Source organism: Sinohyriopsis cumingii, chromosome 3 (assembly GCF_028554795.1).
Source record: "Sinohyriopsis cumingii isolate HCF-2022 chromosome 3, ASM2855479v2, whole genome shotgun sequence".
Lineage (NCBI taxonomy): Eukaryota > Metazoa > Mollusca > Bivalvia > Unionida > Unionidae > Sinohyriopsis > Sinohyriopsis cumingii.
In genome coordinates this window covers 78,615,764-78,628,025 of record NC_142963.1, presented here as the reverse complement: position 1 = coordinate 78,628,025, position 12,262 = coordinate 78,615,764, and the positions used below count along the sequence as shown (strand labels likewise).

The 12,262-nt window shown below is 33.8% G+C and overlaps 1 protein-coding gene across 1 annotated transcript in view; it reads left to right on the top strand.

Moving 5' to 3' along the window:
- LOC149803159 (uncharacterized) overlaps positions 1–12,262 on the top strand; it is a 255,820-nt gene that overhangs the window by 9,686 nt on the left and 233,872 nt on the right. The window contains exon 5 of the mRNA XM_089952783.1: positions 5,698–5,770. Coding sequence (XP_089808909.1) covers positions 5,698–5,770 — 73 coding nt within the window. The remainder of the gene's footprint in view (positions 1–5,697; positions 5,771–12,262) is intronic.

Genomic DNA, 12,262 nt, shown 5'->3' with positions numbered 1-12,262 from the left:
AGTCTCTTATACAGTGCTAGTAATCAGCACAGAAGAATAAAAAAGAATATTCAGATTCTTGTGAATAAAAACAGGAAGTGACACAGGTTTATTGGGTATCACATGTCAGTTTGAGTATGTTTCTTGGTGGGAGATATGATTGATTGATGTCATGTGAAATGGAAGGAAAAAATCCAAGAATTCTGAAAGGTTGAGAAATAGCGTGCCATTGAGCTGCATTGGGTTTGGAATTGAAGTTTGTGCAACTGAACTAGAGGTAAATAAGTTCTATGTGTACTTTACAAACTTTTCAGTTGAACATAATGTTTACCATTGCTGCATGTTTCGAATACTGAACTTTTAGATAAATTTTCCAGCTTTACAATAGCAGTTTATGATAATTTGTTACACCTTACTGAAAACTTACAGGAAAAAAATCAACTGCCTTATTGAGATGGTCTTGTCAGGGTTGGCAGGTGCAGTTTGAACAAATTTTTTTTAGAGTATTCTGGCTTTAAAATCCAGAAAGTTGGTGTGGATGACACTATCCTGCCACCACATATGGCCACCATTACTTTAAAAAATAGAATGTGAAACTATTTCTTAACTTGACATAACTTATTAAATACCACTTGATAGAATTTTACCAGATTTGACAGGATGTGTTTGCATAAATGTCTTTAACTCTTTGTAAATAATGACAGTTGTGAAATTTCACAGGTTGTCAGTCATGTGAAAAACATTACTTAATGTCAGTATTTGAGGAAAATGAAAATACATAAGCTTTATGAGCTATTTTACCAGCTGTAAAACATGTATTAATTATCATAGACACAATGGATGTAGTTATAAAAGACAAGAATAAGAGGTTAAAAAAAACATACAAAGATTAAGATACATCAGCTGAATTTGTAGAGAACAATTTAAAGCAAGAAAAATGAAGAGAGTAACTACAAGCTGTCTGCAAGGTTTCGCTATGCAACATAAAAGATATAGTTTTACAGTTTACATGTACATGTGTAATGACATGCATTCCCACACATATTACTGTACATGTATTTTCCTTGCTAACTATTTATGACAGCTGTATGGCATATTCCCAAGAAAACACATGAGTTTCTTCAATTAGAAAACTTGTCTAGAGATTCATTATATTTTGATAATATATTTAGGTAGCAGACCACTCTGTACTTTGAAAAATTGTACCAGATGTTAAATGAAACTGGTTTTATCGATGTGACTCACGAATGATACATGACTAAAATATATTGGAGTAGTTTGATCTATTTAAACTTCAAAACATATTGGACCAGAAAAAGGACAAATCAATAGCACTTTTCAAATTTAAAAGAAGAATGTGCAATACACCACTCAGATTGAGCACATTGTCATGATCATTGCAATATTTGCAGGCTTGACTCTACAGTTATTCAATGAAAGATAGACATGTAGACTAAGTAAGTGGGTGTTGTATATGAATAATTTGTTACTATGTTTTGTATTTCTATTTTGGAATCAACATGGAATTTAGCATTTGTGATAAAAACTTACACCAGCTGTAGATCTAGGTTGGTAGTAAAAATAAACATACATTTTTCATAGTTTCTTGTAATTGTGGGCTTGTAATATATAGATTACACTTATTATGCAGCTGAGATTATGCTTTTTGTCACTTTAATTAGTAACAATTACGCTTATGTTTCTCTAGGGGTTGGCATATGTATCAATGAGTGAAGACCACTCACGAAAAGACAGACTGTGATTCACAGTTGGATACCATTGAAGAATCAGTTATCTCTATATCAATTATATTTTTGACAATACAAAAGTCATTTCACAAGAGTTGTGTATATTCAGTACAGGTCTGTTTAGAAAAGGTTGGTTGGCTTCTGTGCAAGATACATCAGTTTGCAGTTATTGCTCATGTGAAAAAATGTATTTGCTTTCTCAGTTCAGTTTAAACATTTTAGAAAATTCTGGAAATTGTTATATTTCAAGAAGTTTGAACAAACTTGTCAACAGCTTGATGAGAGGCTTGCCTATTGGCTTTGTTTGAACATTATAAATTAAAATTCCTTTTATTACAGATGAAAATGAATCTTCTTAGATATGGACAGTGAAATTCCAAATGACAACCACTAATATTTAAAGAACACAAACCATAAAATTTACAATGAAATGCAAACCACATGCTTAATCCTTGGGTGGTTATGGCATTAGGCTGTCTCTGCAGGACATATTCATGAAGTTGAATATACACGGTTTTAAACCAGCTAGATTATGATGCAATATGGCTTACTGCATATTACAAGATACATTTGTTTCTCAAGTAAAAGAAAATCGCACAATAACAGCATGAAGTATTATAAAGCAAGGTCTTTTTATCCATTTAGAAATCAGAGCAAAACTATTGTTTTGATGCTTTTCCAAAGAGTCCTAATCCATTCCCCCATAAATAAATTGAAAGGTTTGTCACAAAAAGAGAAATGATTTCATGTGATATTCAGCAGTCAATGCAGTAGCTTTTATCAACACAAGTAAAATATTAAAATTGGTATCAAATGAATGTCTTGGCTTGGGAAGGTTGTCACTTGTATATTGTCACCAACATTAAATTCACACAATCAGTACAAAACCTAGGTGTTACTCTGCACAGTATTCTCACATTGCACCAACATGTCATGAACATATGCAAGGCTGCATATCTTGAGCTGAGACGCATCAGCTCAATTCGCAAATATCATTCAGTTGATACCACTAAAACACTTGTGTGTTCATTAGTACTTTCAAGACTGGACTATTGTAACTCAATTCTGTCTGGTTCATCTCAATATCTACTCCAGAAACTTCAAAAAGTTCAAAACACAGCAGCTCGAATCTTACTTAGAGTACCACGATCAGAGCACACCTCCTGCTTCTCTGTACCCTACACTGGCTATCCATTCGATCCAGAATCAAACACAAAATTGGTTCTCTGTGCTACGTTTCACTGTCGGACTCTAGTCCAACATATCTATCTATCTGACCCCACCCATGTGTACACACCAGCAAGATACTTACGCTCCTCTTCTGACAATTGTATACTCATTATTCCCACTATGAATAAAAGTCATATGGACAGCATTCTTTTGAATACCAGGGCCCAGCAACGTGGAATGAATTGCCCACTGAACTTAGACAGAAAGACACAGTGATCACATTCAAGAGGGCTCTCAAAACTCACTTATTTCGACTGCAATAACAAACTTAAAGACTTAATAATGTTTCCTACCTGAAATATTCTCAGCATGTTTTTTATTTTTTAATGTTTTTCTAATTTCATGTTGTTTGTTTTTGTAAGAATATTATTGTTTTTTTATCTTATAGGTGTTGTCTAATGTTGTAAAGCGCTTAGAGCTTCTAAAGATTAGGCGCTATACAAAGTCCTCATTATTATTAATGTTATTATTATTCATGTATTAAATGAAGTCGTCTGACTTAGAGCATCATATTTAACAGACCCATGTATAACTGAGTGATTAACAGCAGAAGCTTTTAATTGTCAGTAATTACATTTTCCTGAAATGAGCACTGATTAAGGGTAACAGTCCCTCTTTGTGATGGTTAATTTAAAGTCAGATAGTTTCAGTTTTTATTTTCCAAAAAAGGAGAAACTGATTTCACACCATCAGTTGTACTTGTTTTCATTTTCTTGTTTTGGCATAAATTATGTGATGTTTGAGACTGGCATATCTTGGTATCCAAAATCAAGAGCTCACTCTCTTGTTCGCTCTCGTTCTCTCTCTTTAGTGTCAGTAAAATCAGTTTATTTAGTTTCCTTATTTGTAGGAAAGATGTGAAGCTATATACGCTACTGTACTGTTGATTATTGTTACTATAAAACTTTGAATTTCATGTTTTTTATGCAAAAACATGTGGCAGAGTGTTATGTGCAGGAACATTACATAGTTCTAGCTTAATAATCTCTGTTTATCTTTGCACATGAATTTGTCAGATTATTGGCATTGTTGGGATTGTGGTCTAGACTACCAGTCCCACTCTGCCTTGAATGTATATGTTGCTATGCTGTACAAAGCCTAACCAAACCAAATATAAGTAAAATAATGTATACTTTTTGGTTCTGTAATTTAAAAAAAGGGACAAAGTAGTTAACATCTCATTGTTTTTGTACCTTTCATCCAGTTTTAATAGTGGAAACAAGCATAGTCTTGTAGTTGATTTTTTTGTTGCAATTCTGCAAACACATCGCTTTTTCACTTGCTTGATTTCTCTCAAAGAAACAGGAGTGCCAACCCTTAGGATTTTGCTGTAAGTCACACAGAAATGACCTTAAAATATGGACTTTAGAAACAAATCAAAATACAAATTATGGAAATAAGATTGTTTAGAATCTGGATACTCGTTTGTCCATGTTTGATTCAGATCTGGGTATTGCAGTGGAGTTGGTAAGGGAACCAGACCAACTTTACAGGAGTGCCTCAGATGCTTTAAACTACACATATTTTTTAAACGCAAAATGTTTGCATGATCATACTATTGCTTATTTGTTTTAAGAATGGCATCCATCAAGCAATATAGTTTTAGAACGAAAAGGACAATAAACCTCTTAAAAAAGTTTTAGTAGTACAAAAAAATATAAGGAAATGTTTAGATTCTTGTGGGGAGGGAAGCAATAAGGTCAACAGTTTGTTGATATGATTATGGTACATGGTGGGAATGATGACTGTTATCACCATGGACATGCAAAATTTAATTTCTTTAAGGATTATGTCAAATTGAGAGATAGCAAGAAGCCATTCGCCTCCATAGGGTTTGGAACTGCAGTTTGTGAAACTACTGGAAGTAATTAAGGTTCAGATTAACTTCAAACATTTGTTTGGCCTGGTTGAATACAACGTTTACAGTCATTGTATCAGTCTTGAATCACTTTTCTGGACTTTCAAATGCATGTTTTTCATCTTGACAATTGCAGTAAATTATATTTTACTGAAAACCCGGGTCTAACTTGCGGAAAAAACTGCCAAACTGAGAAGGTCTTGTAAGGGTTGGCAGGTCTGACAAAATATGAGAATTCAGTAAATGATATCTTAACTGACTTTTAGTTTCTGATGAAATTCAATTTTTGATACTCCATTTTTGTTATAACCAGACAATTGGCAGCTAATTATTTAGCCTCCTTCTTTTTCATTATTTGTTTTCTTGTCTGTTACTTTTGTGGTTAATGAAGAGAACCATCATTTACCAAATTGATCACATGTTTAAAAAAAAAATACTTCGTGAAGAATATATAGACGGAAGAAACAAATTTGTCATTAGACCATCAATTCCTTCTAGCAACTACTGTTATTTTATCATTATTATTATTATTATTATTAATGATATTGCTGTTACCATTTGTTAAATTTTTAGCATTAGTAATAACTTTAATACAGTAATCATACAGCACTCAGTAGTGGAATCATTATAGCTAATAATGTTAAAATTATGAATTCTCTAAGTATAATTTTCTATAACTGGGTGTGAAAATTCTATTGTCAACTCTGAGTAACATTTCTATATAGAATTTTACCATTTGCGAAACATTAATGGTAAATTAATTTGGCATGATGCCACGACCCAGCATATCTTTAGGATTTTTTTTTCTCCATCAAAGTCAGTAACTATGAATCATATTGTCAGTATGATAAAGGTTTTCTTTGTTTTCTTTTACTCAACCAGGACAGTCAAACCTCTCCCAGAAATGATATCTGCTTATATGCCAGCCACATGTGAGCAGGTTAGGAATGATTTGGTAAGTTTCTAAATCATAGGTGTTATTATTTTTTGTGGAATAAACTTTTTTTCAATATATAGACATGAGAAATTTTCCGTTTTTGAGTGGAAGTCATTTTTTCCTGGCATTAAACTGAGGAAGGTCGTAATTTAAGGTGACTGTTGGAGGTGTTTGTAGGTATATAAGGAATACTGTCATAAATTACCAGCTACTAACTAATAAAGTTTGGACCTGTATTGACTAAGATCATAAAAAGAAATAACTTTATTGGTTGAAGCTGGTCAAAATGAATTAGTCTAAAGAAATAATATTTTTGTCATTCAGTAAGAACAATTTTATGGGATAATAGCTGTAAATTATTACACCTCTCCCTCGATAAACTTGTGCACAATGGGGTCCAAAACAGATGGCACTATAAGTGAGGGCATGAATTATCGAGGGACCTCCATAACAATATGAAATGATACCATTCTTGCTGGACATCGAAAAAATGCATGGGATGGGGACTGACTGGTCTGTTTAATGGCTGAATACTTGTTTTAAAATCACGCTGGGAATGATTGTTAATAAAGTTTTTTCTAACGAAGTTATTCATTTTTATGTAAAAATTACCTTTATTTTCAAGATACTTAATTACTGAGAGATCATTAACTTTATTCTACCCGTTTTCAACAACCTTAAGGTGCACACAAAAAACATTGTGTATTACATCATTACTAGTACTTTATGTTATTGTTGAGTAGTCCGGTTCCCTGACCAATCTGCTTCGTGCTTTGCTCTTTACTCTTGTAGAATGTAATGCAAAGAATATACTAAGCAGGCATCCAGACTAGTTACTGATTGACATTCACAATCAAACAAGTTTCCTTTTATTGAAAAAAAGAAGGAACATTTAGTTTGTGAAACAGCTGTCATTGTCAAAAATCAATTATTTTTTCATTGTTCTTTTAGTGAAATATTGATCCCATAATTTCATTGCAAGTAATAGTGAAACTTCTTTTCATCCATGAGGAAATCTCCAATTCAGGAATTACAAATTAACTACAAACTCAGAAAACTAGCTTTTCTTTAATGAAATATATCTATGAAGCAAGATTTTATGTTATCAAGTATTCAATTTGCTTGGTTGTCTTGCTGTTGTTGATCACATTTGTGAATGTGTATGCTAATTTAGGGTAGTTTAATTACATTCTGTTAACAAAAAGAATTATAATGATGTTAGATTATCACTTGAAATGAGTTGACCTGACACTCGACTGGGGCTGTGAGCTCTTGCGCAGGGTGGATTTGCATGTCTTTTAAGTTTTCATTTATACCACTCGCTTTATTTGATACAAAAAAATTAACATGGTAATACTAGATCAGCTTTTAATTCAATGCAACAATATAACAAATGCTTACCCATATTAGGTATCAGAGCACTGTCTGCACTTAATTAGGTTCTCATAGAAATGCTTGTGGGCATAGCTGTTACAGTAGATTGACATATTTCACGTTAGAATACAAAAGGGAACTTTGTATTTATGGTCACAATACTTAAACCAAACTGAAAGATATAGCTAAAACAAGTATTTCACTTGATAAAAAAATTTGTTTAATTGGCACGTATTTATTTAATAAAGTGCTGCCTCAAGAAGGCGTGACAGTTTATTTGATCAAAATTTCATTGCATACTATCTATGGTTGTACCTAGAATGTTGTTTGGAAAGAAATTTTAGCAAAATTCATTACTTATTAAAAGCTGATAATTTTATAATGTTGATTCAAATTTCCAGGTTGCATCAACCGTTTTCACCTATAAAATTTGCAATATATCTAGGTTTCAGTTACCACTTTCGATTGTGATTTTCTTCATGTTCAACAAATATGGGTCAAATTTTTGGTATTTTCTATTTAAAAAAATATGGGATCCATGGCTGATCCCGCATTGTAAATAGGATGGCAACTTGTCAGGGTGCAAATTATCGAGTGAGTGGTGTAGTAGGATCAACTGTTCATATATAATGTCATTTGGGTTGATTTTAAACCAGAGATGGCAAAAAACTAACTTATGGAAAAACAGATGTTTGAAAGAAGTACAAAATGGATGAAAAAGAAAAAGTGAGTGTTTTGAGTCTAGAGCTATCGTTACTGGGGAAGTCTTGTGTGTTAGAGTTCTTTCTTTATGAATATAATGGGTGAATATTGCAGATGAAGTTTGTATATTTTTTTGGGATAATTTCTTCTTGCAAAATCTTTTGAAATGGGAAATTAGAATGCTAATAAAGTCTTTAAAAGGTCTTTTTGATAAAGGTTCAAATTCATTTTTGACTGGAATCTTTCCTTGGACCTCCAGCTTATTATCATGTTTCCTTTTTCCTGTCTTTTGTGCCTGAATGTAGATCTTTTATTCTCATATCATGTAGGCAATTTAAATAATAATAAACAAAATAGAAATTTAAGAGGAAAAGATATTGAGACTGTTGCTAATACTTATCTCTGTTGGAAATGTATAAAAATATGGGTCTGAAGTCTCCTTGAATTTCAAAAAGATGATTTTATCCCAGATGTCAGTTAATTTATTGAAAAACACTGATGTTTACCCAAAGGATTTAAATTTTCAGAGTAGAAACAAAAAAAAGTGTTTTTTTTAATTAAAAAAATGATAAAATACCTCACTTTTTAGATTTTGGGATCAGAATGTTAAAGGTCAAAGTTACTGAGACTTGAAGAAGAGAAACTACTTCTGCACAATACCATAAGTATATAACACAGACCAGGACCAAATGTGTTTGGCTTACACTTGGGTCAGGATAAAAGCCAAGTGATTTGGGGAATAGAGGTCAAAGTGATAACTGCACAGTAATAGTAGTTCTTTATCACAAACCTTGACCGATTGGCTCGCAGTAAGGATCAGAAATAAGCCTATTGACTTGAAAGTCAAAGGATGTGTACCATCACATCCCAATCTGTCCTCCATGTGGGAAGTACCTCCAGTTTTTCTTGGATGGGTTGGTATGTCAGCTTCAGGATCTATTGTTCAGTCTGGTCTCTGCATCCACAGCTTTTACCAGAGTCACTGAGTAGTTGCAGCCCATTTAAGATCACTGTGTATCCCAATCCTCCATTATTTCATCATTTGGTTGATTGACAATGGCCAACTAGAGTCCCTCAGACTATTCTTAATCTTGCTTTTGGTTCATAGTAACAATGCTGGGCCTTTGGTCAGACAGAGAGAAATCAGAGCTAACACCAACTAAAGATTTTGTCTATGTGGGGATGAATTTCCTCAATGACAGGATTATTCTGTGTCCTTCTGGACAGAGCAGACATGATCCTGTCCATGTATTAACTTGTCTTTTTCTCTCTCAGTTGAGGCTTTCTTGCTCACCTTATTGTCTTAAAAATGAAGAAGCAAGCTTCATGTCTATAGATAGAGCAGGGCTATATGAGGTTCAGCTGGAATTATGAGTAAATTTCTCTCCATTGCCAGCCAGGTGTTTTTGTGAAAGGAACAATATAGTTTCCGTCAGTTGCCCAACTCCTTATTGAGCTCCCCAGTCTCAACCATATATGTGCTGGTGGTGACTAAGACTGACTTCTATATACAATTAGGGCTCTATATTTTGTATTGACTTGACAACCTTTAAATGGAGAAAGAAGGGTAGGAAATGTTGATTTTTTTGCATCAAAGGCCCATCACATATTCAGTTTTACACCATTTCAAGATTGATTGCTTTAACTTTCAAGAGAGCTTACCAATCCTTACCAATAACGACCTGTCATTGATGAAAATTAAAGTCCATGGGGTTAGTGCCATTGCAGCCTTATGGGCCTATCTAACTCTATCATCTTTGGATGTTGTGTTGAAAGCTCTCTTGTGCCTTTTTCATACTACTTTCTCCATCTTTTACCTTCATTCGTTATTACACCAAAGCAAAAGCATTTTCTCGCATGGCCAATTGTTGTCACTCAAAAAGTGGCTGAGGTGGATTCCGTCCTACACTAGTCTTCCGCTTTTCTGTGACAGTACCCACACCAAAACTGCCTACCCTTCTGCACATGAGATTCTCACGTGAGATCTAACTCGGGTTAGTCTCATGTGCAATTTAACATGCAAATTAGGTAGAACTCCTGTGAGCAAACAGATCCTGATAAGAAAATCACATGTGCAGGAATTGTTAACAAGAGCAATATCTTGCTCACATGAGCCACACCTCGCTCACGTGAGCAAGATTTTGCTCACACGAGTGGCATCTTGCTCACATGAGCAAAAACAACAAAAAAACAACTATAGTATTTAGTTTTTATTGCATACAAGAATTAAACAGTAAGATCAATATTCAAATCTAGTAATCATAAGCATATAATTTGAGTTCGATTAGTGATCTTTTAATAAGGTAAGACAACTAGAGTATGTATGTATGTATGTATGTATGTATGTACCTGTTATATTAATACATCACATTTATTCTAAAAACTTTAAGGTCATAATGAAAGATACTGCTGGAAATTTGCTTCACATGGAGACCATCCCACACCAAAACTGCCTACCCTTCTGCACATGAGATTCTCATGTGAGATCTAACTCAGGTTAGTCTCATGTGCAATTTAACATGCAAATTAGGTAGAACTCGCGTGAGCAAATAGATTCTAATAAGAAAATCACATGTGCAGGAATTGTTAACAAGAGCAGTATCTTGCTCACATGAGCCACACCTTGCTCACATGAGCCACAACTCGCTCACGTGAGCCACACCTCGCTCACATGAGCAAGATCTGCTCACGTGAGCCACACCTCGCTCATGTGAGCAAGATTTTGCTCACGTGAGCAGCATCTTGCTCACATGAGCAAAAAGAACAAAAAAACAACTATAATATTTAGTTTTTATTGAATACAAGAATTAAACAGAGTAAGATCAATAATCAAATCATAAGCATATAATTTGAGTTCGATTAGTGATCTTTTAATAAGGTAAGACAACTAGAGTATGTATGTATGTATGTGTATGTATGAATGTACCTGTTATATTAATACATCACGTTTATTCTAAACACTTTAAGGTCATAATGAAAGATACTGCTGGAAATTTGCTTCACATGAAGACCATTCTTCACTGTTCCAGATAATTCGAAGCAAACAAAACGTGTAATTGACATTCCTGCTTCTGAATTTCATTATTTGCCAGTCTGCAACAATATTTTCACTTGGAGATTGTTCTTTTTGAATCAATGCACTTCCTGTTGACCACTGAATTTAAGTTAGCAGGCTCAGTTCTGAACTGTTGAAAAATGAAACCTGAAATGGAAATGAAAAAGTTGGTAGAAGTTTTTTTTTCTTCTGATCACAGCATTTGAGACATTATGTAAGGTTGATCTTTAAAGATTTGTTTTACAAGGTAAAGGCAAAATACATAATTGTAGTTTGGATTAGATGGCACTTTATCACACTGTGAAAATAGGAGCCAACTGTTTTCCCAAGGACACACTTACGCAGCCGACCCAGTCTGAAAATTCATCCTTTGGACTATGAGTCAAATTGCTCTACCAATAGAATTACCATAGTTCAGTAGCAAACGTATAAACTGCACTGTTGATGAGATACCTGCAAGTCATGTTGCATATTCCAAATTTGACTACTTCTGGATAAAGATGCCAATGTGTACCCGGGTATTCTCCCATAGATAATAACCTGGGTAATAAAACGAACAATTGGGTACCCGTTAAACAAAAAGTGTTCACAGGGGCTCATATGGTTGCTTACAATTTACTTGTCATACGTGGTCTGTATAATAATACAATCCTTTCTCAAGTGACCTATTTAAGAATCAACGCTGATATTTCAAGCCAGACCATCCTAACTTCATGCCTGTCCATGGTTCATGTGCAAATTTTCTCACGACTTAAAACACTCTTGTTTTCAGATCCTGGTGACATTATCTGGGTCAAATAAAATTAAGCACAATATGAATGTCTGGTTTAACTTGGCTACTGTAACATGCACTTCTTATACCACCATGTTAGGACAAAAAATGAATGAAATGGACAACTATACAGGTTGAAACATAAAGATAAAAAAAGTTTGCTACTTAATAACAGTTTTGAAAAAATCAAATAAAAATTAATGCATTTGTAACTTAGCATGAATTTTACATCAAACAGTTCCAAGAAAACAGACAGGTTCTTGAATGTGAAACCATTTGCCCTAGATTCATTCTATTATGATACTACACACATAGCAGTCCAGCTTAAATAGAAAATAAATGGCACCAGCTATCATTTTAAAAAAAAAGAAGAAAAAACAACAACAAAAATAACCCGGGATGTATCAATGCAACTGATGGATGTTATGTAACTTAAAAATGTTAGAGAAAAGAGATTTTGTTAAACTTTAAAACGTGTTGCACTGGACCGTCGTTATGGGATGAACCATGGCAGGTTGAGGATAATACAACAATCAACATTTATGGACTTCATGACGATTCGCAAAAGTTACTGTAGACATGTACACTAGTCGAAATGACTGTTATG